We start from the raw sequence: 26,114 nt of genomic DNA on the forward strand, positions 1-26,114 counted from the left end.
TCCAGAGAATTTGGACAAAGATACATAAGCAAAACCTGTCAAACTTAAAATGCACTATTTTTACATGGGCTATTCTGAATTTTATTTTAATAAAGGAAGATATACCCCAATGCAGTTATTGCATTATTGGGCTAAAATACTGCTGAGCAATATGTGAGGAGAAGTAGCATGAACCAAACTCCTTCCACAAAGCTGAAAAGTTTCTTTTGCTTCCAGCTTTTTCCTCTCTTAATTTTAACCCCTATTTGCTTTTAACCCCTATTTGCTTTTGCCTGTATTGTAAAAGGCAACTGTCAACACATTATATGGTGAATTTAGAAATATTTTTTTCAAATCAGTTTAGTTAGATTGGTATAATACTAGTCAAACTCCTCTTACTCAATAGTAGCTAGTGCAAAACAGCATTTGCCAACATTTTTGCTACAGAAAAAAAACCCTGAGAAAATTATTAGTAGCACTGTTACTCTTTCCTTAGAAAGGCCGACCTTTCATCTTTTTTTCAAGCAGAAAAATGGAAAGTCAAACTTGTCTTAGTGTTATTTCCTTAAAATTTATAAATACTTCCATTCATATAAAAAGGTATTGTTCCCTTTTTGAAGTTTTATTTTCTAAGCACATAACTATTACACGAGTACTTTTTTGTACAGCAGTTTTGCTTTATTCACTTATACAGCTATTAACATAGCATACAAACAAGAGATATTTTCTTAAGAATCAATGGTTCATGTCATTTCAGCTTATCAATGATTTCTTTCATGGATCATGCCCCTTTGGTTTATATCTAAAAAGGCATCATCATATCCAGGGTCGCCTAGGTTTTCTCCTGTTATCTTCTAGGAGTTTTATAATTTTGTGTTTACATCTAGGTCTGTGATCTATGTTGAGTTAATTTTTGCAAAAGGTGGAAGGTCTGTATTTAGACTCTTTTTTTTTTTTTTTGCAAGTGGATGTCCAGTTGTAGCAGTACCATTTGTTGAAAAGACTCTGTCCCATTGTATTGCTTTTGCTCCTTTGTCAGAGATCAGTTGGCTATACGTGGGGTCTACTTAGGGGCTTTTTATTCTAGTCCAACGACCTCCTTATCTTTTCTTTTGCCAATACCATACTGCCTCAATTACTGTAGTTTTAGGTTTAGTTTAGCTTGAAGTTGAGTCCTGTCCTTCTACTTTGTTCTTCAATATTGTATTAGCTCTTCTGAGTATTTTATTTCTCCATATAAACTTTAGGACCAATTTACCAATACCCATGAATTAACTTGCTGGGATTTTGATTGGGATTGCATTGGGAAGAAATGATATCTTGACAATATTGAGTCCTCCTATCCATAAACATGGAATATCTCCCCACTTACTTAGCAGTTCTTCGACTTCATCTTATCAAAGTTTTGTAGTTTTATTCATATAAATCTACATATCTCAAGGCCCGTCCATATTGCCACAAATGAGTAGTATTTCATTGTATACATCTACCATATCTTCTTTATCCATTCATCTGTTGATGAGCACTTAGGTTGCTTCCATATATTGGCTATTGTAAATAGTGCTGCTATGAACATCAGGATGCACGTATCTTTTTGACTTAGAGTTCTCATCTTGTCTGGATATGTGCTCAGGAGTGGGACTGCTGGATCACATGGTTACCTCTATTTTTTGGTTTTTTAAGGAACCTCTGTATTGTTTTCCGTAGTGGCTGCACCAATTTACATTCTCATCAACAGTGTAAGAGGGTTCCCTTTTCTCCACACCCTCTGCAGCATTTATTATTTGTAGACTTTTTGATGATGGCAATTCTGACCCATATGAGGTGATACCTCCTTGTAGTTTTGATGCATTTCTCTAATAATTAGCAATGTTGAGCATCTTTTATTTGACTAGTGGCCATCTGTATGTCTTCTCTGGAGACAGGTCTTTTTAGGTCTTCTGTCCATTTTTTGATTGGGTTTTTCTTTTGACATTGAATTGTGTGAGCTGTTTATTTTTGGAAATTAATGGTCTCTCAATTCTGTTCCACTGATCTACATATCTATTTTTCTGCCAGTATCATGCTGTTTCTATTACTATGTCTTTGTAGTCTAGTTTACAATCAGGGAGTGTGATACCTCCAGCTTTGTCCTTTTTCTCAGGATTGCTTTGGCTATTTGCGGTCTTTTGTGGTTCCACGTTAAGTTTTAAAATTGTTTATTCTATTTCTATGAAAATTTGTCCTGGAGATTTTGATAGGGATTGCACTGAATCTATAGATTACTTTCAGTAATAAGTACATTTTGACAATGTTAATTCATCCAGTCTGTGAGTCTTTCCATTTCTTTCTTTCTTCAATTCAAAAATGTCTTATAGTTTTCAGTGCACATATCTTTTACCTCCTGGATTTAATCTATTTCTAGGTATTTTTATTATTTGTGTTGTAATTATAAGAGTTGTTGCTTTCTTAATTTCTCTCTCTGCTAGCTCACTGTTGGCATATAGAAATGCTACAGATTTTTGTATATTGATTTTGTACCCTGCAACTTTACTGTATTCATTTATTATTTCTAACATTTTTGATGGAGTCTCTAGGGTTTTCTATATATAAAATAGTATCTAAAAATAGTGACAGTTTATTTCTCCCTTTCCAATTTGGATGGCTTTTCTTTCTTTTTATTACCCAATTGCTCTGGCTATGACTTCCAATACTATGTTCAGTAAAAGTGGCAAGAACGGGCATCCTTGCCTTGTTCCTCTTCTTAGAGGGATAGCTTTTAAATTTTCACTATGAAGTATGATGCTAGATGTGGGTTTACCATATATGGGTTTTATTACATTGAAGTACGTCCCTACAATACACACTTTATTGAGTTATTATAAATAGGTGTTGAGCCTTGTCAAATGCTTTTCTGCATCTATTAAGATGATTATATCGCTTTTATCCTTCATTTTGCTAAGGCAGTGTATCAATCACACTGATTGATTTGTGAATATGGAATCATCCTTGCATGGACTAAATCTCAATTATGGCATATGATCTTTTTGATGTATTGTTGAATTTGGTTTGCTAATATTTTGCATCTACGTTCTTCAGATATATTGGCCTATAATTTTCTTTTGCTGTGCTGTCATTGTCTGGTTTTGGTATCACGGTGGTATTGGCTTCTTACTTAAAATGAGTTTGGAAGTATTCCCTTCTCTTCAGTTTTATGGCATAATTTGAGGATAGGTATTAAATCTTTTTTGAATGTTTGGTAGAATTCAGTTGTGAAACCATCCTATCCTGGACTATTTTTTGTGGGGAGGGGAGCTTTCTGATTACTGTTTCAATCTCTGTACAAGTGATTAGTCTATTTAGATTTTCTATTTCTTACTGATTCAATCTTGGTAGGTTGTATGATTCTAAGAATTTGTCCATTTTTTCTAGGTTGTCCAGTTTGTTGGTATACAGCTGTTCATAATATTCTCGTATAATCCTTTGCATTTCTGTGGTATCTCTTATTACTCCTCATTTGTTTCTATTTATCAAGGCCCCCTCTTGTTTTCTCTCAGTGAGCCTAGCTAATAGTTTGTCAGTTTATCTTTTCAAGGAACTAGCTCTTAGTTTCATTGATCTTTTCTACTGTCTTTTTAGTCTCTATTTCATGTATTTCTGCTCGGATTTTTATTTTTTCCTTAATTCTACTAGCTTTGGGCTTCAATTGTTCTTTTTCTAGTTACTTTAGGTGTAAGATTAGATTGAGATTTTTCTTGTTTCTTGAAGTAAGCCTTATTGTTATAAACTTCCCTCTTAGTAATGCTTTAATGGCTTTCCATAGATCTTGGTATGTTGTATTTTCATTTTTGTTTTTTTTCACGTAATTTTTAATTTCTCCTTTAATTTCTTTATCGACCCAATCATTGTTCAATAGCATGTTGTTCAGTCTCCACATTTGTGGTTTTTCTAGTTTTCTTCTAGGAGTTGATTTCTAGTTTCAGCCCATTGTGATCAGAGAATATGAATCACATGATTTCAATCTTCTTAAATTTACCAGGACTTGTTTTGTGTTCCAACATATAGTCTATCCTTGAGAAAGTTTCATGTGTGTGTGAGAAGAATGCATATTCTGCTGCATTTGGACAGATACTCTTTAGAAATCAAATCCATCTTAATGTTTCATTTAAGGCCAGTGTTCCCCTGTTGACTTTCTGTCTGGATATATTTATTGATGTTAAAGTGGGGTGTTAAAGTCCTCTACTATTATTATGTTGCTGTCAACTTCTCCCTTTAGGTCTGTTAATAATTGCTTTATATTTTGGATGCATATATACTAATCACTATTTTAGATGCATATATATTAATCACTATTATGTCTCCTTGATAAATTGTCCCCTTTATCATTATGTGCTGATCCATTTTTGTCTCTTATCTTCTTTGGCTTGAAGTCTATTTTTTCTGACATGAGTATGGCTACTCCAGTTTTTTGTTTTTTTTTTTTTGGCTATTTGCTTGGCATATTATCTTCCACTCCATCACTTTTAGCCTATATTTGTCTTTGCAGCTGAGGTCTGTCTCCTAGAGACAACCTGGAGCTGTTTTTTCAATCCATCCAACCACTCTGTGCCTTTTGATAGGTGAATGCAATCCATTTATACTTAGGGTGATTACTGATAAGGACTTAGTATTGCCATTTTATCTACTGTTTTCTGGTTGGTCTGTACCTCCATTGTTTCTTTCTTGTGTTTATGTCTACCATTTTGGTTTGGTGGTTTTCTACAATATTTTTCTGTATCCTCTTTTGTTATGTCTTGTGTCTTTGCTCTGTGTTTCTGCTGTGTTTACCCTATGGTATGTAGAAACATCTCAGTTAAAATAGTCCTTTTTCTACTGATAGTATCTCACCCTTATTTACCTATACAAGTTGTCCTTTTCCTCTTCTCCTTTTATGTTGTTTTCTTAAATTACCCCTCTTTATGTTGTGAGTTTGGTATCCAAGTGAGATAGCTATATTTATTTTTGTTTTTGTTTTCTCCCTTTAACCTTTATGCTATAACAGAGTGTCTAAAAACCTATTTTGATAGAGAGCTGTAATTTTCTGGTTCTATTTCTCACTTTGCTCAAAGTTTTGTATATTGTGGCCATTTTATTTCTGGTTGAAGAGCTCCTTTCAACATCTCCTTTAAGGCAGATCTAATGGGGATGGACTCCCTCAGCTTCTGTTTGTTTGGGAAAGTCTTTATTTGTCCTTTATATATGAATGACAACTTTGCTGAATAGAGTATTATTGGATGACAATTTTTATCTTTCAGTATTTTCACAGCATCATTCTATTCCCTCGTGGCCTCTAGGGTTTCTGCTGAGAAATCTACTAATAGCCTAATGGGGGTTCCTTTGTAGGTCACCATCCTTTTTTCCCTGGCTGCCTTTCAAATGCTGTCATTGACTTCTGAAAAATTATTCTCTTGGAGGAGGTCTTTTTGCATAGAGGTAAATAGGTATTATTCTCTTAGCTTCATGGGTTTGTATACCCAGTTCCTTCCTCAGTTTGGGAAGTTTGGGAAGTTCTCAGCTACTTCTTTAAATAATCTCTCTGTTCTCTTCTACCTCTATTCTCCTTCTGGGATAACCATTATCCTAATGCTGCCTTTCCAAAAAGAGTTGGACAGCTCTCATAGGATTTCCTCATTTTAAAAATATATTATTTCATTTCCCTCTTCTACTTGTATTATTTATAGATTTATATCTTAGGGCTCACTAATTCTGTATGTGGCTTGCTCTATTTCCAATACTTTCTAATGTGTTTTTAATCTTACTGTATTCTTAGAAATTTTTAGAATTTCAACACCTCTGGTAAAGTATTCCTTCTGTTCATAAATTTTATTCTTGAGCTCATTAAGCTAAGTTTTATTGTATCTCACCGTCTGTTGTCATGATAGCTGTTTTTGAATTCTCTATCAGTCAAATTATGATATTTTGTGACTTTAAGTTTCATTTCCAGAGAACTATCATTTTCTTTTTTGTGGTGTAGTGTTTTTGTGGTTCTTCACGTTGTTTGATGAAGAACTGTTCCTCTGCCAGAACATCTGATATTAAATGATAGGTCAGAAGTTAAATTCCTTTCTTTTGTTTTCCAGGGATAGCACTATTATACAAGTTTTTACTTTTTCCTACCTGAGCTGTCCCTCGTTATATTTGAGAGTGGCACTTTCCATGCTCCACCTTCTCTGTAAGAGGTGTGGCTCTGTGCCTTTGTTGTTGCTTTTTCACCAGCAGCACCACTGTTGCCTTGTTTCTGCCAGAGCCACTGTCATCCACTCTTTCCTTTCTTTGTATCTGAGATCCCCTGAGACACAGGCTCCACCATGAGGGCAGGAAACCAGGGGTGGCAGGGGCACCTCCATACCTGTTGGGATGGGGTCCGAGGCCCCACTGCCACTGCTGCCAAGTTACCTGTGGCCACAGGTGCCAGTGTGATTAGGTGGCTAGAGTCACGTGTGCAGCCTTTCCTTATGTTAGTGGGCTTTCTGAAAGTATGGGCTCTGCTGCCCCCCTCAGAGGGCCTGAATTCCAGGTCCCGTCTTCCCTATTCCTCTGGTTCCACTTCTTCTAAGTGCCACAGTCCATCCACGTTTAGATATATGTGTGGAATTCGCCAGCATCCTGTTGTGTTGGGCAGAGGCACCTCTGTTGAGGTGTGGATGGCTCACTGGTTGTAGCATGAAGGGGAAAGATAAAGTTAGATAGATGTTTCACTCTGTCGCATTTTAGATGGTATTTTTTAGTTTTTTCTTATAATGTCTTTGTCTGGTTTTGGTATTAGCATAATGCTGGCCTAACAGAATGAGTTAGGAATTTTCTCTGCTTCTATCATCCAAGAGGTTGCAGAGACTCAGTATAATTTCTTCCTTAAATGTTTGACAGAATTCACTAATAAACTCAACTGGGCCTGGTTCTTTCTGTTTTTGAAGGTTATTATTGATTCCATTTACTCAAGAAATATATACCAATTCAGACTGCCCATTCTTCTTGCATAATTTTGGCAAATTATGCCTTTTAAGTAAATCAGTTCATTTCATCTAGGTTATTAAATTTGTAGGTATAGAGTTGTTCATAATATTCTTGTATTATCCTTTCAATTTCCATGGGATCTATAGTGTCCCCTCCTTTAATTTCTGATAATATTAGAGACCTATCTTTTTTTTCTTAGTTTTTTTTTTCCCCTAGTTAGTATACTGTTCAACTTTGAAGGATAATTTTGCAAGGTACAGAATTCAAGGTTGGTGGTTTTCCCTTCGAACATTTTAAATCCTTCACTCCAATCTCTTCTTGCTTACATGGTTTCTGAGATGTTGGATGTAATTCTTATCTTTGTTCCTTTACAGGTCATGTGTTTTCTTCCCGTCGCTTCTTTTGGGATCTTTTTTCCTTTACCTTTGATTCTAAGTGTATGTGTGGTTTTTTTTTGTTTTGTTTTTTTGTTTTTTTTTTGGCTTGGAGTGGATTGGGCAGTCATTTATCTTGTTTGTGTTCTGTGAGGTTCCTGGATCTGAGGTTTGTTGTTTGACATTAATTTGGGAAATTCTTAGTCATTATTGTGTCAAATCATTTCTTCTGTTCCTCTCTTCTCCTTCTGTTATTCACATTATCTGTACATTACACCTTTCATAGTTGTTGCAGTCTAGGACATTCTGTATTATTCAGTTGTTCTCTTTGCTTTTTGGTTTTCAAGGATTTCATTTTTTAAATTGAGATATAATTGATATTTAACATTGTGTAAGATGTACAAAGTGTTGATTGTTACATTTCTATACTGCAATATGATTACCATGCAGCATTAACACACTTACCACACCACATAATTATCCTCTAGAAATTCTTCCCTTAGCTGTATCCAGTCCAATAAGGCCATCAAAGGCATTCATTTGTTACAGTGTTTTTTATCCATAGCATTTTTTTGACTCTTTCTTAGGATTTCTATCTCTCTGCTTACATTGTTCATCTGTCCTTGCATGTGGTCTACTTTATCCTTTAGAGCCCTTAGATATTAATTATAGTTGTTTTAAATTCCTGGTCTGATAATTCTAACATCCCTGCCAGGTCTGGTTGATGTTTGCTCTATCTTTTCAAATTGTGTTCTTTCATTTTACCATGTCTTGTAATTTTTTCTTCATAGCTGGACATGAAGTACTGGGTAAAAAGAACTGCTGTAAATAGGCCTTTAGTAATGTGGTGAGGTACTGGGGGAGGGAAAGCATTCTATAGTTCTAGGTCTCGGTGTTTTAGTAAGCCTGTGCCTCTGCACTGTAAACTTCATAACAGTTCTTCCTTTTTTTTTCCCCCTTTCCCCTTTAGGTGGGACAGGACATCCCGAGTGGTCTGGAGTTAGGTATTTCCCCTCCCTCAGGTCAGTTAGGCTTTGATAGTAATATGGTAGGTTAGGTTTTAGTTAACCAGATTTCCCTGGGGGCTTGACTTGCTAAGAAGAACAGGGTGCTCTGACATATTTCAGAATGGCTCCTTTCCCCCTCTCCCTTGCAGAGGTATGAAGGGATTTTTGTTGATATTTGTTATGGGAGCCTGGTTGAGATTCTGGAGGTAAATCTCACAATACAGTGGGGACCCCTCTTTGAATGGGTCCCCCTGTAATCTTGAACTCTCCGACTTGTCCACACTGAGTCTCCAGCAATCCCTCATTGCAGCTCAGGTTTTCTTACCCAGAATGACTTCCTGCAGAGGTTCCTGCTTCTGAGTCTCTGCTCCAGTCAGCCATGACTCCCTACATTTGCCTGTCTTTCCAATCTTGGGGGCAGTGATTTGACCTGCGGCCTTTTAATGATTTAAGAAGAGTTGTTGATTTTTCAGCTGTCAGTTTTTTACTTGTTACTAGGTAGAAGTGGCAATTTCCAAGCTCCTTATACATGAATCAAAAATCTCCTTCAATAATTTTTTGAATAAATGAATGAATGATGAAGAAAAGGCTCATAAGTGAGCTCTTTCTAAAATGAGAGGCTCCAACAACACCTAAGTGTAAGTCATGTAATACAGTAGCTTTGCTTAAGTTACATTTACATTAGGGCATTACGTTGTATATAATTTAAAAATTATTTGGTGTAGCAAAATTTCTTTAAGGCTGAACCGATTTTTGAATCTGTATTAATGGAAAGAAAGTATGTTGAAGATTTACACTCATTCACTGAGCTATCAGAAAAAATGAATAGTACAGAAATCCCTCCCTTTTTCATCCTGATAAACTTATTTCCATATACTTTTGAAATTCCAGGTCAACTTGTCTAAAGTCAATTAGTTAATAATCAATGCTTCACATACCAGGTTGCCTAAAATTCAATTTTCTTCTATTTATGTTTATTACTGGATTTAAGAATTATTTTATAACCACATTATATAAGGGAGCTCCCCATTTACTTTTAATACTTTTAATATGTTATTATCATATTTGAAGTATTGAATAAATCACGGATTTTATCTATTTTTGAACACTTCTAAGACTTTTAATCTAGTGTCGAAAGATCCTTTCTTTAGAATTCCCTGTTCCTAACAATAAATATTTATCAGCAATATCCAAAACATAAACAGTAATTTGCCAGGCAAGGCTACCCTGATAATACCACTAAAACAAAAAACAGTATTATTTTGTGCCTCATAATCCAGTAATATTTTATGAATTAGATAGCTTAAATAATAACACATCCTATATATTTGACAAGTAATCATAATAGGCTTTCATCTTGGCTATATATACATTTTTAAATATGGTTCTCACACTAGTAAATGAATCTCTAGAAACCCAAGCCTATGGATTTAGAATGTCATTCTAAATAAGATCCCTCAAAGAGCCACAGCTGACGTGAGAGTGTTGTCTCTAATGTAAGGGAGTTTCTCACACTGCACAGACTCTAAAGGTCAAAGAACGATATTCCACTATAAGACAAACTGTAGTATTAGCAAATCTTCTTCCCCATTTTGTCTGCTATTCATCCTTCAAAACTCAATTCATATGCCATCTCCATAAAACCTTCCTGACCTCTTCCAGAGAGTAGGGTTCTTCTCTAGACTACCGTGTACAGATACCATTATGTTAACACATAACAATTTTCTTCTTCTTATCCCAAGCTGCAAAGAATGTACACATAAATATTTAAATGCAATCTGATGATGAATCACTAACAGCTAATGACTACAGAAGTTTTAATTTCATTTCCCTCTTTTAGTATTCAGCTTCCTTTATTTTAAATTTCTTGGCTGCTACATGTAAAAGGTTAAAGCATTTTTAAAAAATATTTTTTAAAAAAGGTATTACTCTTCCCTATACTCATGCAGAAACTTTTAGAAATTACAGTCCTATTTGGAGCAATAATACCCTTTAACCAAAAAAAGTCATTTTAAGAAATTGTAAAAGCTGTGGCTTTAAGACCAATGACAATAATTAAATGTGCTATTAAAGGAGGTGTCACTTTTCCAACAACTTCAACCAATTAGGAAAAGGTTCTTTAGGAAGTCCTAGGTCTTCACGTTTGTTATAAAATTAGATCACATACAATCATCTCTTCTGGTGAAGACCAGCCACTAAATGTATCACTTTCTGTTCACTTTCTTTTGCCTGGTCACAGTTTTTAAGAAAAACACGAAGTTCAAGATATATTTCTACTATAGATTTTCCTATTCCTAGAGACTCACAGAATGTACTGATGTGAGAATTGAAGAGTATTCAAGGAAATTTAAACTGTGTTTACTTGTGTTGTGACTGGGGTCAAAGATATGAAGATTCAGACATAAGACTATCATGCTTTCTCAAAGAGGATACTACACGGAATACAGGAGTCATTGTATCTCCTGTCTTTTTGTGTTGTCAGTAAAACCTAGTGTGGAGTGTTACACTAAACTATGCCCAGGCAAGTATGTAACTCTCTGAATTTGCTCTTAGAACAAACAAATGAAAATTTAGGTGATTTCCCGTCTTTATTTCTGCCATTGCTATAAATCAGTGGTTGGTAAACTTTCCCCATCAAGAGCCAAATAGTAAATATTTTAGACTTTTCAAGCCATGTAAGGTCTGTCACACATATATATGTATATATTTATTTCACAAAATGTAGAAATCTTTTCCTAGCTCATAGGCTATACAAAAAACAGGACTGCCAGTCAGATTTTACTCAGAGGCTGGAGTCTGTGGACCGCTGCTACAGTTACCTTTAAGAACAGTAACTTTTAAGACTATTCAGTGTCAATCATGCTTTGGAGAACAGAAAGTGGAGCAGCAAGAAAAAGAGAATAAAGAATAGTCTGGAGATATCACTAGTGTTCAAGCTCCGTGAATAGCCATTTCACATACTCCAAGATGCACTAGCATTACTATTAAAAAAAGAAAGAAAAAAATCGGGTATCATTCTCTATATTAAGCTCACAAAAATTTCCTTTAAACTGGAAAGCACTTTTTTAAAAGTTAGTGTTTTTTATCAAGTACTTATAGGAATGATTTCTAAATTTGGCATAGAAAGTACACAAAAGTGCTCGATTATCTCAGCTCCAAGTTCTCTTCCAATTAAGACCGACTTTTTTTTTTAAACAAATATCCTTTCTAAAAAAAATTTTTTTTTGTCTTTTGCTTCTTTTTTAGGGGAGAGGTAGTTAGACTTATTATTTATTTACCAATGGAGGTACTGGGAATTAAGCCCTCGGGCATGCTAAGCAATCACTCTACCACTGAGCTATACAGACCCTCCCCCAAGACTCTGTAACTTAAAAAAAATTTTTTTAATGTTTTTAAACAGAGCATTTGAGAAACTCTGCTAGGTAAAAGTACACATGGTAAGTCATACACTGCAAGGACCATTTTCAGTATGCAGACACTATAAATTCTGAAGTCTCTAAAAAAAAAAAATCAGCCTGCGCTTAAGCGAAAGACAAATTTAAAACAAGTTGCAACTATTTATAAAGAAAAATGATGCTTCCCTCCTTTTGACTCATCTCAAAATTTAGGAAAGAATTGTAACTTAAGACTAAGTCCAACCACAATCAATGTAGGTTCACTTAAAGCCACAGATCTTGGTACTTACACCAAGGCAAACACTGAAAAGACCAAAAACCACTTCAACAAATATGGCAAAGGACTTACTATGAAAAAAACTCAAATTCAATGTATCAACCATGAAAAAAACCTTAATTGGTAAGTTGGTATCTCTCTTTTCTCAATAGTGTGAATTTAACAAATACTAATAAAAGCTAAAATGAATCAGCTATTACATTTTCTTACATGTATTTAAACAATAATATAACAAAAGACAATTTCAGAAAGAATAAAAACCAAGGCTATCAGTAAAGGCCATGGTCATAAGGACACTGTTCCTCAAGCTGAGAGAATGAACAAATATTCTCAAGCCAGTGACCAAAAGAATATACTTCTGTATTCTACTGATAATTAGAACCCTCAAAGAGAACCTGTAAGAATTAGAGATAAACAAACCTAATTCACTCATTTTAGTATTTCCATTTGTTTTGTATGTCGAATCTGCAAGAGAGATAGCAAGAAAATGATTAGGGCTTAAAAGGAAATGCATCATATGGTTCTTTACCACAGGTTCGTCAGCAAAACCTTAAAAGATTTTTATCATTTATAACACTTAACAGGACAGTCATCTAGCAAAAAAAAAAAAAAAAATCAACCTAACTCTTTTTTAAAGAAAATGAGTGAGGAATAGAAACCTCATGTAAAGATAAGCTTCCTTTTTAATTCTTGTGAAAAAGCATCCATATGGGTCAATAAACTCTAAAACAGAAGTAGAAGTAGGCTGCTTAGAATGACATTACTCATTTCCTTTCATAGTCATGAAATCAACTAAAGGGCAATATACTCTTTTAAAGTTTTAGTCAAAAAGAAATGTAATTCCAGCAGGGAAAGTTTATAGTCCTGAGCCACAAAGTCTCAGTCTTGAATTTTTTATTTGCATTATACTGAGAATAAAAGTCCCTAACCCTAATTTAAAACCATTATGCTAACAAAAAGAATCACAGCAACATGTAAGAAACACTCTCTTAAAAAAAAAAAATGAGGAAGTCCTTCATACACTTACATGGAAAGATGTCTCAATGTATTTTAAGTAAAAATAAAAAACAAAGAATAAGAAAGCATAGGAAAAAGTATTTACTGGGCTAAAATAAAATTTGGGTTAATAAAAGGGAGGAAAAATCATTTATACATATATTTCCTTTTATCTCCATAAAATATCTCTGGAAAAGTAAGAAACTGACAACATTGGTTGCCTTTGATGAGGAGACTGGGTGGGTAATGGACAGAGGAGGCTGGGGGACTTTTCACTGAATATTTATAGAAATGTTTGAATTTTGAACCATATGAATACATGTAGTACCCTACTTAAAAATAAAATTACTAGTATAAAAAAGTTAAACCAACAGACAAAGCAATTTCTTACCAGATCGTGAGCCTCTTAGAGGGGGTCTACACAGGCTGATTACAGGATCTTCACTCACCACTAACATAGGAAGAGAAAACATTTTAAAAAATACAAAATGGCAAACATACTAGATTTATTATACAATCATCTATTTATTCAGCAAAGTTTTTTTCTGAGCTTCCCATCATGCTAGGTATGGGAATACAATAGTGAACTAGGGGTAAGTTTCCTGCCATAAAAAATTTATGAACTTGATGGAAAAATGTGCAGTTTTTCTCACCATACCATATTTGTATAAAAGGAAAGGAGTATCAAATAAAACTCTTCTAAATTTCTCAAGTAAGAACCAAAATCTGTACTGTAGCACCAACTCAATTATCGATTCCATTTGTGGCATACTTATGTCATTATTTTAATTTGAGGGTTGACTTCCTAAGAGTTAATACACTCCCTCCAATTATTTAACCTTGTGTGTGTTCAGGAAGTGCAAGTTCTAATTTTTTAAAAAATGTTAATGTTAGCCAGGAGACTGTCTAAGGTTCAATGGCATAGGTTTAATGGGAAAGTCAATCATATTAAATAAAATGTTAATGTAAGCCTAGAAATCCAAGCTGTGCTTTCTCAAAGAGCCTTACATAACATAAAACCCAATCTACATCTAAATTTGGATTATATTATGTCTTGTTTCATTTGTCTCTGTAAAAAAGCATTATGTTTGGCTCCATATGAGAAGTGCAAAAATCACATTCTGAACTGGCTATTACTGACCCCTTCCCCTTACACTGGCTGCCCATGTTTGTTTTAAAAATACTTATTTGTTTGTTTTAAAAATACTTATTGAGCATGTTTTTATACATCTTAAAGACAGAGATCTAGAACAGCAATTAAACTGATTTTGTGCAGCTTAAAAAGGCAGAACTAAGATCAAGAGAAAGTTATAGTAAAGTAGCTTTTAGTTCAATACTAAAAACAAAAACAACCAATTAGTGTTGTCTCCAAAACAGAACAGTGATGGAGTGATTCCCACATCACTGCAGATGATCAACAATGTGTGAATGGATGTTAACAGAAGGACACCTACATTGATAGAAGCTCTGAGTAGATGACTTCCCTAAATCTTCCAGCTCTAAGATTCTATGAAACACATCAGTTGTCAGCATTTTATGCATCAGGTACCTAGAACTCATATAGGTAGCTTTAAAAAGAAACCTTGTACATTTCCATTACTCTTATTATTACAACTACCTTCCTCTTTTTCTCCGCTGTATTTCCACCCTTTTCAGGTTTAATTAAAACAACTTAATCTGTAGACATCAATATTTCAGTTCCCATCTTTTCATTTCAGCATTTCCTGTATGCTCTCCCATATTCATAGCCCTATGTAAGATGCCTCAAGGAGACAGAGTAAGAGAGAGAGTTATTAGGGAATAAAATAACTGGTACCCTTCCTTCGTAGCAATCTCCTTCCCTTGCCTGCTTTTGCAGTACCCTCAGCATCTAGCACGGGGACTGGAATAAAAAAGGTGCTCAGTAAGTATCTAGAGAATGAATGCATGCTATAATTACAGCGGCCAAAGAATCAAATGCTCACGACAAAATAGTAGGCATTAAAAATACTTAAGTATAATTATTTAGCTAGAAACCACAACTGTTAAAAATACTTAACTTTAGGAAAAGTAAATGAAATTTTCCTAATCCATTTTTACATTATGAAATTAATTTTAAGAAAGGAATGAATCTAGCCATAGATGAAGTTATACATGTATATGTAGGTGAGACTAACTGAACCACCTAATGGCTATTTTAATGTGAAAATCATGCAATTCTGAAACTTCAAACAATGAGCAGAGTTCAAACTGTATGCCCATCCTAAACTAATATAAACAATATTTTTTCACGACTTCTAAAACAGGGTGACAAATGATATGGTTATCTTTGCTAGATTGTTTTAGAAAGTGGCCCCTTGGTTTAGGTCTTTATTTTTGAGGACATTTTTGGATAGAGTCCTCTCAGACCACACCAGTGGCCCTATATAAAATTACAGCACTATTTTGAATGCCAAAGTTAAACTGAAAGTCTGTGACTCTATCAGGAGGAGGAAAGGCCTAACTTTAAACTTGTACTCAAAGCAGTTTTCCATCAAAGTAACTCCTTTTTAAATAATTCTGCCAAACAGACTTTATAAGCATTTATTTATCGTATTTCTAAACTCTTCTTCATTTTATTAAGAGGAATGCGATGGGACCATGTCAAGGGATAGATGTAGTATGATTTTTAAAAAGTATCTTTTAGTGTAAGAGAACCCTGAGTATCTCAAATCTCCCAAAGATGTACATATCCTTATTTCTAGTTATACTGCATGCACAGTATGCTATCAATACATTCCAGGTAATCTATGCATGGGTTCCATCAATCTATCATCTATATTGGGAAATGTTTTCTATTTTCTGTTATCGACTATAGCATAAGGTTCTTGAGAAAAAGAAACGCTTAAGTAATCTTTTATGAACTTCACATCTTCTGTAAAGTGCCCTGCGGGGGAAAAAACCATACTGTATATTTGTATGTTTTACTATGTACAAAGTGATTTTGCAAGTACTGTAGCATTTCTGCAGTGGCCTTGTGAGTTAGGCAGGGCAAGTCATATAGATAAAGGGCTGAAGTTCAAGGTAGGTAGCTAACTCAACCAAGATCCAGTGCTCTTTCCACGACATTATGCAGCCACAGACCCCTTTAGCAGTCCTTAAATGCAGGTCTAACATAAACTCCAAAAGACTGTTCTAGACATTCTATTACATAATAGTTTTATAATGGTCTATAGGCTGGTGCTCAACAGTCTTCATAACATCAATGTACTTAATTCCAAAAGTTTTACAAATTTACTGTAGATTTTAAAAATGAGAAATTTTTGTTTCTTCAGGTATAAGGGACATGCAATTATATGAATATATTACTATAAATAAAATTTCAAGAATATGGTTTTTCCAACTGGCTTGGAAAATCTTAATATACCATCTATCAGTCAAAGCATTTTCTAAGATTTTTCTAAGTCAGAGTACGGGTTAAGGGGGAAAAAAAAAAAGCCAGGGATGATCAGTTTCAATAGCTATAATCATTTACTGATGTGAACTTTCCTAATATCAAAAGAAGCAAACTGAAAATAAATGGAACTAAAACCAAAGGACATTAAATGTTAATAACGGATCTTAATCCTTTCCCTTGCTTTTCAGTATAGTTTAAACACGTTTTAAAACTTTAAGCCGACTATCAAATGTAGCCTACTTCCATGTTGTGTTAACAGTAAGATACAAATATTTTTACACTTTAACATCTCTGAAATTGGGATGTAGCATACAATCTTTGGCATGCTACAGTTTAATTGGCAGCATTTCTTCCTTCTGGGTGGTACATAAAACAATGATGGTGTATCTTACAATTTTTGAGATCTTAGATTTGATGAAATACAGTATCAAACTGAGAAGACTGACCATATTGTGTCATGATTTTTACTATGTAGATCATTTAATTCATTATAAATGGACTATAATGTGACATATTGATTCATTCAACACTTAACAAGCTTTCCAGAGTAGCTAATTACTGTGTAGCAGAGTGACAGTGAGGTACTTGGGGCAAATGAAAGAGCTTTGGAAAAGACAAATCTGTGTCTGAATTTAGCTCAGTCACCTATCCAGTAATCTTAGGGAAAAGTCTTAGCTACTCTAAGCTCCAGTTTTCTCATTTATAAAATGAATATATCCATCCTGCATAGTTATGTGAATGAATTAACATAGTTACGTGAATGAACTGAGTAACTGGTACTTAGTAGTTACTCAAGTATGTGTGCTGTCTTTTCTTGACACATGCCACTATTGCTTAATTCAGTAAACAACCTGTAAAGAAGATTTACTGAAACTCTGAATGTGATATGATTTGGGACCCTTGATGGACTAGGTTATAATCCGTACATTAAAAAAAAAAAATTGACAGGTAAGGGAAAAAACAAACTCACTCTTCTTACCTGGAGTCTCTTGTGTTCTCCTGATAGTTTTCTTCGAGACTGTTTGGCTTAAAACAGTTTGTGAAGGTGGTTCATCCTCTAAAGAACAGATATGACAATTGTAAAATTCAGAATATACCAACTGGGTAGAGATTATGCATATTAACAGCAATATATAAACAGAAATGTAATTCATTCTTTTAGAAATGTGTAATTAGGTTTATCAAAACTTAGGAATTAAACTAGTCAGAACTACTCTTTGAGATAATATAAAAATAAACTATTCACCAACGACACTTCACAACAAAAATATATTTCATTAGAATATTTAAAAGATGGGCTGGGATGTCATAAATGATGTGGAAGAAAGCAGAAGAGTGAAAAATGTTTCGATCCTTACAGATTTACTAAAATAGAGGTAAATCGTTTATGTGTTAAAAAAAATTATGTTGTACAACTGCACCAGCCTGTGTGGGAGAGTCAATACAATTTAATATATTTACTGCCTACGAAAGCATTCTTCCAGATTTTGGAGATACAGAATGAACGAAGTACTTAAGTATGACGTGGTTCTCCAAACACATATGTAGGATCTTTGTCTTCAGAGAGTTTATAATGTTAAAAGAGAGACAAATCTAGAATTGCTACTCCCAATAGTAACTTACATATCTTTAACACCAAAATCAACATATCTTCCCATATGTCAGCACTTCATGTGTCAGCAGCCTATTACTCTTGCTCTAAACTAAAAATGGTCTATCACTAACTATGTAATCCCATTATGATTCAAATCCCCTGATTTTACCTCATAGGTACCCTACCCGGGGCCAATATGAAATTTCATATGTGACTCAGTGTTACACGAGGCGGGGAAGAAGACAATGGATTAAGGGAGTGACTTCATCTATGACTTATCTAAAACTATATACTCACTTTGTCAGTTTTCTTATGGTCCATTTATTAGAAAACGAATTAAGAGTCTTGCTTTGTCGGGCTACTACTTAACCACCCAGGTTACACTGGGACTCCCCAGCGTGGCGAATTTTTGCCAGACAACCACTGCACTCGAGAATAAGAGATCAGATCAAGTTTATCAGACACTGGGGAGGGGAAGCTTCACATTTAGGATAACTGTCTTTACCCCATTTCGGTGTAAGTATTTGGGTGGGGTTTCAAATCACTTCACTGACTACACTAGCCCTCAAAACGACCACTCACAAAATTCCCCTCCCTCTCTCCCCAACTAAGTAGTGATGGAAAAAGACTGGAAGGTTAAATTAGAACCAAAATTCTCAGCTGGGAACTTCTGTTCTCTGAGAGTTAAAGGAGGAAATGGAAGTGGCTTTGGTAGAAACATTCGGAGGACAGAGAGAACCGGCATGAAACCGAGCCTGCAGTGATTCAGTGACTCGCCTGCCGCCTAACTCGCTGTCCCAAAGTGCTGGCCTGCAGAAAGAGGCAATCCTGACACCCCTAAATTGATGTAAAGGGATGCACGGGGCTCCCCGGCTCTGCTCAGGTCGCTCCGCATGACTCTCTTTCCTTGCAGTGCCCCGCCCCTGCCTCTTTCCCGCCTGCAGTGGGGGCGAATCCGGCGTGCAGGCGCACGTCCATCCCGGCGGAGGAGCCCCGTAGGGGTGAGCTCCGGGAAGGCTCACGCCTGCCCGCCCGCCCGCCTGCTCGCTCGAAGCGCGCACACCGTCCGCGCGCGCGCGCGCTTCCCTTCCCGCGGCACTCCCTTCCCAGCTCGCGGCTGAGACTGTTACCTCCGTCGGCCTCACCTTCAGATGAACGGGAGGAGTCTCGTAATCCTCTCCGGGTCGTAACCGGAGACGACTGTAGGGGAGACGACTGTGAGTTCTGCTGTTGCTGCTGCTGGAGGCGAGTAGCCCTTCGCGTCTTCATCTCCTCTGCTTCCTGGAGTCGCGGTTGCCTCCGCTGCCGAGACCGAAGGTAGTAGGCGCTTTCTCTCACTTCCTCTTTTGCTGAATCGGGCCGGAACTCTTCTAGCGGAATTTGTCTTCCCCCCGGGGCCTTTTGCTTGGCCGCCCGGGGCTCGAAGTCGCCGTACACTTCGGGCGGCTCTTCTGAGAACCTCACTTCCCGCCGGCCGTGGCGCGACGGCGTAGGAGTTCCGTACGCAGGCGCGTCACTGCCGCCGCCATTTTGAAGGGCGAGCCGGGGCCTTCCCTCCCGCAGCGGAGCCCTGGGTGTGACGCACAGCCCCCATCCTTCCCTCACCGGCTCCGCCCGCTGCTCCTCGCCCGCCATAGTTGTTGACGTATCTTGAGTTGATCGCGAAGGTGTTTTGGGAGGCCCCTAGATTCTCCTGCCGTTGGTGACGATGGCTTTTCGGGGTGCTGGGCGGTGATGTCGGCAGTCAGGGAGGCAGTTGAGAGTCGCCGGGGCTGCCGCCTGCGTCGTCGCTGCTGTGCTGCAAACCAGCCTCTGGGCCCATGATGTGTTCTGAGGGCTGTGGGACAGGCAGTGCTCGTGTTGGGTCAGCTGCTGCGGGTCACTCCCGCCTCCTGGCTGAAGGCACCAAAGAGGAGGAGAAGAGGGAGGAGGACGTCGCTGTCCTCGGCCCTCGCGGAGGGAGGGAGGGGACGACGGAGAAGGGACAACTGGCTGGGCAAATTGCCGGTCCTCAACCTAGCTGTTCCTGGCAACTGTTACCCGCACGCAGGAGACGCCCGGCCCCCTAGTACCGAGTCCCTGGAAAAGGCGGAGTGAGACGGGGTGGAGGAGAACTTTCCGTCCTCGTTCCCAGGCTGTTGCGCAGTTTCCCCGCAGCCTTTTGGGTCGACGGCTGCCGTAGCCGACCCTTTCGAAGTGTCCGTAGCAGGAGTGATAAGAAAGATACCACTAGAGGTGTCCTCTTCTGGAGAAAATTTTTAGTTTCAGGCTCCTTATGAAGGCAGTTAACCAATTTTAGGTTTTAATCACTTGTTGAGAGTGTACAAAATCGGATCTACAGGCTTACTCGAGTGGGTTTCTATTTGCAAAATGTGCGCATGCAAACAGTCTCGTTCGTGGTTTCGTGTAAGAGCTCTTTTCCAGCAACACTGTTCAGACACCTTAGTGCTGTATTACGGACAGTGAGAAACGCACACACACTGATTAAAGATAGCTCTGTAATGTTCACTTGTGTTCCATGATTTTTACCTTAATTTTGGGCATGACTTGATATACTGCTTTGAGTTAGGGTTTCTTGCGTTTTGTTTTCTGAATAAAAAGATGATAAAAGCTGTTCCACTTTCGTAACATATTTACAGATGTGGATAATCTGCAAATAATCTAACTCAATTTAGACACAGAGAGAGGAGGTTAAGTTAGTGTAAAATGAAAATTATGGAAAAACATTGTCTTCAAATATACACTTGTGTTCTTGGACGACTTTCTATGATTTTAGTGAATAGATTTTAAAATAGCCAATTACAACGAATGATTTTGAAAATTTTAAAGGTATTTAATTGTTCTTTCAAGTATTCAGAATCACCTTGGAATGTTTCTGAACAACTAATTTGTGCAAATTGGGCACAAATTTCAATTTAATGAAATCTTAAGGTGTCTTAGGTTTTCATTAAAAGTTCATAAATTTCACCAGAGACGAGGAATTACAGGCTTTAGAGAGTCACCTGGATTTTCGCCCGTTAGGAGCTTGGTTTAGTTTAGCTTTGTTTACTGTACACCATACAGCCAAAGAAACTGGAGGAACAGTAACAAGGGAGATGCTACTTTTATTTATCTTTTTCTTAAGGAGAAACTAAAAGCATGTTCTCCCTTGTCAGCCTATGTTAGTATATTTGGAAAATCTGTGAGACTACTGTTTTCTGACAAAATGCTGAGAAGTTTTGATACTTGGTTAATACTTGGGTTTTATTTATTTATGTTTTAACTAATGCTTTATAAGGTGCCTATTCTCATTACTCATTAATAAAGTATGATAGTAAAAGTTCTGTAATAGAAGAAGTTATTAAAGGATATAAAACTTTATAGTATTAATAAACACAAGTTCATATTATGAGCATTAATGCATATATTAAAAGGCTCTTTAAAACATTTACCAGGACAGGTGCCTGTATAGAAACTTGGATACAGATTTGTAAAACTTAGGTTTGGGGGATATACTGAAAAAGAGAGGACAAGAGGTTTTACATATTATTGAATAATCAGTACGTGTGTTATTTTGTAATTAAAAATGCTTGTGAAGACAGGAATGGCTTTTCAAAGAAACAAATCATGAGAATCTTGAAGTAAAATCAGAGGCATGGTAACCATAATTTAACATTAACAGGTATATTTGCTTAGGATTTTCCGTAAGACAGAATTCTCTTTTGTACTGGTAATGAAGATACATAATCCTAGCTCTGCCACATGTGCCTCCCACACCTAGCAACCTTACAAATAACCAACTTTCATCACTAACTGTAAGGTAAAGCTACACTCTTGTCAAACCAGATATTCTGTAGATGTTTGCCAAACTACAAGGGTTGCCCAAAAGAGGTGACGTTATAGAGACAGTAGACTCATAGCTAATATTATAAAGGAATTGCTGGCCAACCAATACCAAGAGGAGGCATGACCTCTGGATATTTAGTTACTTTGGGAGTTTGAAATATGTGGAGGAATTCAGTGACTCAAAAGAGAATAAGAGAAGAGATGATTAGAACAAAGAATATACTCATTAATTCACGTATTTATTAAACATCTTTGTTGACACAGAATAGATGCTCAATAAATATATGAATTAAGTTAGAGTAGTCTTTACTCTGAGGGAATTTGCCATGTACTAGGGAAGAGTGATACACAAAAAAATTATAATTCAGGTTAAATGACTGGCATTTAAGTACAGTACACTTCTAAATAAAACAACTATTTTAAATGAAACATTTTATTTTAAAGTAAGATAATTTTTGTACATGATTTTTTTTCAGGATAAGTAGAAATCCAGTTATTTACTTGAGAAAGCGTTTATCAGTTCATTGTGTGTGATATTCACATTTCTGGTCAGATAGGGAAATAACTTTGGGGTTATATCTTAGTGGAAAGAGGAAACATTGTTATTTTTAATAAGGAAAAGATTAAAGTATTAAATAAAAGGAAGTAAATTAAAGATATAGTAGCTAGCTCCAGTTATTCCCTGTTCTCACAAGTGATAGGAAACATATTTTAAAAGACTGTTAATACAAATGAAAATGTCTAGCTGGAAATGTTACACTGAAATTCAGAAAATTGAAACTCAGTGAAGTGACTAGAATGTAATACTTGTCCACTTACTCTTTGTTGAATGAGAAATGTGGTCAAACAGCGTCTAAGAATGTTCCCAAATCCTGTGCCTTCTGCCAAAAGAGGATGGTTGAGAGGCGAACACCAAAAAAATCAGTTACATGAAGAATCACTAATCCAGTAAGTAGTTGAGCTTGTGCTGTGTACTAGGTAAACCCTGTTCTAGGTCTGGGAATACAGCAGTAAAAGAATAGACCAAAAGACAACCTTCCCTGCCTTCTTGGAGTTCTTATTCTATGGGAGTCAGATAAAAAAATCAAAATAAGTAAAACAGTGTGTTGGTCAGAAGTGTTACGGAAAAAAATTAGGAAAAGGGAAGTGAGATTTACGTGAGCAGATTTCTTCCCTGTTGTCTTGAATTGGTGGAGGTCAGGAACAGGAACTTCAGACTCACTCAACTTTGCCCTAAACCAATTGTGTTCTTAGGTAAATTGCTTGCCACCTCTCAATTTTCACATTTATAAAATTAACACATCAATAGCTACTTTTTATTCATCATTTACTACTGTCATTTAGCGGACACTCACAACCACATTATGAGGTATGTAGCGTTGTCCGCATTTGACACGAGCAGACTGAGGTTTAGATTAAGCAACTCGTTTGAGGACACGCACCTAGTAATGGTAGAGGCCGGCTTCCAAGCCAAGCCTGACAGGTGCTTTCCCTTATCTCTTGGGTAGTGCCTCTCACTGTTGGTTCCATGGATTCTTCGCGTCTATGAATTTTAGGTCTTTTTGAGGGTTAGGGGCATCCACTGTCTTGCAGAGATGCCTGCCTCCGGGTCAGAATGTAGCGCGAGAACCCGAGGAGGCCTGCCGTTCAGTCGCGCGCACTCACCACGCCTCCAGCCTCTCGCCAGCCCGGAGCGGGCGGGCGCTGGGCCTGAGGGGTGGGGGGTAGGGGTGCCGACGGGAAGGGGAGGGGCCGGCGCCTACCAGTCCCAGCATTCCGCGGGCGCCCGCCCTCCCCGCGGAGGTCGCCGTCACGTGGGCAGGGACGGGGTCGACGTTCGCTTGGGCCGCGTCCGAGGGGTGCAGCCCGGCGTTGTGGAGCGGAGAGAACACTCGAAGGGCTCTCCTGACATTGACAGTCGACGATTTAAAACCCCGCTAGAATTTGTAAGTAAAATGTATATGCAACTTTTCCATGTTTTAATATTCGATCTGCTATCTTCTTTTTAAATATCTTCCAAAAACGATCCCTCCCCACCCCCACCTCCCTACCGCAAAAACCTTAAAACGGACCAGGTTGGAGGTATATTTTTGTTTTGGAGTGAAAAAAGAGAAACAGAATTGTATAGACATTAAACAGAATTAAGGTGGAATGAATGTTTGGTTTGGACTCTGAGATGAGAAGCAAAATTCTTAACAAGGTTCCAGTGTAAACCGGAAATTTACCAGTGTAGGTGTTGATTACTCCCTTACCTCCGTGCTTAACAGCATCCCATCATTGGTCTTCTTAATCCTTGTAAAATTGTATCCCCCCTACTTTTTTTTAGCCTTAATGGTGCTAAAAAGAGCAAAGTTAATGAAGTTTTAGTACGACCCTACGGTTACCAATTGCTTACATATATGTATGTATCCCCAATTGTATTTCACACCTTATGAGAAAGTTGACCCCATTTTCCTTCCTTCAAAAATGTGTATACTCTACTTAGTAGAGCTTGTTAGACTTTATACACGTAGACAGAAATGAGTTACCTAAATCTTATTCAGCATACTGTTTTTGTTTCAATTTTATCTGTCTTTAGGTTTTAAAACATTTTATTTTGAATCTGTATGAGAGATCCTTTCCTTATCTCTGTTTTTTAAGAATTAAGCAGTTATCCCTGTTTATCAGTTTCGTTTTTCAAGCACAGGATTAGTATATAAACGGCTAGTGGAAAATAATCTAAAACGAAACTTAGTGGTAGAGTAGCTAAAACTGTTCCTGGAAGCCTTTGTGTGGATTAGAACAATTTGAAAACACTGGTATTTGCTATGAAAACTTAAAGTGAGAGCCTCGCCTCAGACATGTTTGTTATGCTGAATGCAGACTCCAGAACTCGATGACCAGTTTTGCTGCTGGTTTATCATGTAACCATAAGTGACTCATTTAAGCTCTGTTTCACTTATTTTTCTTCCTAGTGTAGCGATAATACTAGCCTGAGAGCTTCTATAATTCACAAATAAAATAATTTAAGGATGTAGCTAATTATTTGAGGATGGATTATTGGGTATTTTAATAATGTGTATTGCCTTGTACGTAATTTATTTTTGCCTAGAAAGTAATTTTAAACACTATGCCAAGGAAATCCACATTCTCTGAAGTGCCACTTGGATTTTCTGAAGGAAAGTTTGCTCAGAGAAGCCTTGTCTGCTTTATACTGTTTTTCATTTTGCATTTAGTATTTTAATTGTGTTAAATTTTTGTTAATAGTCTATATATTTTACAGTTACTACTGTGTGCCACAAGAGATAATTCAGTATAGTGATTATACTTTATCGGAAGTTTTGCACAGCAGACCAAGCATTTGTGAATAAAGAAAGATGTCTCCAACACTGGTTATGAGCATAGACCTTGGAGTCAGCTGCATTTGAGTTTTCTCTTCTGTTACTGTTACTTGGGCAGGCTGCTTTATCACTTTGAGGCCATTTCCTTATTTTTAAAGTGGGATTCATAGGGTTATTTGGAATACTAAATGGGATAGTTTAAGGACTCAAATGGAAACAGTTATTGCTAATTGGGCTACTTTTCTCTTTATTAATATTAAAGGACTTGGCACATGGTTTTGATAATCAAAATAGAAAGGAAGAATATTCACCTAAAATTCCACGACCTCAACAGATCATGTTGTTTTGATTTTTATTTACTCTTCTTTAGCCCTTGACCATGGGTATATATAATGTAAATATATATATACATAATGTAAATATAACAACATTTTTGCAAAAAGTCGAATTTAAAACATTGGATTGTAAACTTGTGAGGGTTTTAATTATATAAATAGAGCTCTCTGGTCCTGCTTTTATTCTCATCTACTAGTGAAGAAACAGCTGAGCTTTTCCTTTAGCGCAGTTTCCACTTGCTTTCCCCTTCACAAAAAATAAAATGTCTAGTTGCACTTTTACTTAATAATTTTAAAAATAATAAACAGTATCTGAGACTCCTTTTGTGCCCTGTAGTGATCAGTGATGCACATTCTCTCTTCATTCCTCATAATGCCTCTTTCATCTAGGTAGTGTTACTCCATTTTGTGGTTAAGAAAACCAGGGAAACAGGGAAGAGTTCACCAAGTTGGGTGCTGAAGCAGTCATTCAAGTCTAGGCAGTCTGACTTAAGAAGACAATGCTGCAAGGGTTACATATTTATAGATTCGCTGTATGGATGTTAGGTCATATATGTAGGCAGGCGTTGATCCTGGAGGCTGACTTACAACTTCTTTGTAGAAGAGTAACAGTATTTGTACTTAA

General features: G+C 36.8%; 2 protein-coding genes and 1 long non-coding RNA gene across 10 annotated transcripts in view; 1 reads left to right on the plus strand and 2 right to left on the minus strand.

The window, feature by feature from the left end:
• Nucleotides 1-19,644, minus strand: part of TOR1AIP1 (torsin 1A interacting protein 1) — a 35,470-nt gene extending 15,826 nt beyond the window's left edge. For 2 of the 7 annotated variants that reach the window (XM_015245688.3, XM_015245686.3), the window contains exons 1-5: nt 19,155-19,644; nt 17,395-17,472; nt 14,817-14,882; nt 13,392-13,451; nt 12,425-12,469 (exon numbers count right to left, since the gene is read on the minus strand). In XM_015245688.3, the coding sequence (XP_015101174.2) occupies nt 12,425-12,469; nt 13,392-13,451; nt 14,817-14,882; nt 17,395-17,472; nt 19,155-19,644 (739 nt within the window). The remainder of the gene's footprint in view (nt 1-12,424; nt 12,470-13,391; nt 13,452-14,816; nt 14,883-17,394; nt 17,473-19,154) is intronic. The other 5 variants (XM_072946013.1, XM_015245690.3, XM_006211795.4 and 2 more) reach the window with 3 other exon arrangements.
• Nucleotides 19,190-26,114, plus strand: part of LOC102528285 (torsin-1A-interacting protein 2) — a 36,009-nt gene continuing 29,084 nt past the window's right edge. The window contains exon 1 of one of the 2 annotated variants that reach the window (XM_072946017.1): nt 19,190-19,326. The gene's annotated coding sequence lies outside the window, so the exon portion shown is untranslated. Of the gene's footprint in view, nt 19,327-23,641; nt 23,781-26,114 lie in introns of those variants that run through there. The other variant, XM_031688813.2, reaches the window with a different exon arrangement.
• Nucleotides 19,754-19,831, minus strand: LOC140688023 (uncharacterized). The gene has a single exon (XR_012062682.1). It is a non-coding gene; the product is annotated as an uncharacterized lncRNA (long non-coding RNA).

This window comes from Vicugna pacos, chromosome 21 (assembly GCF_048564905.1).
Source record: "Vicugna pacos chromosome 21, VicPac4, whole genome shotgun sequence".
Classification (NCBI taxonomy): domain Eukaryota; kingdom Metazoa; phylum Chordata; class Mammalia; order Artiodactyla; family Camelidae; genus Vicugna; species Vicugna pacos.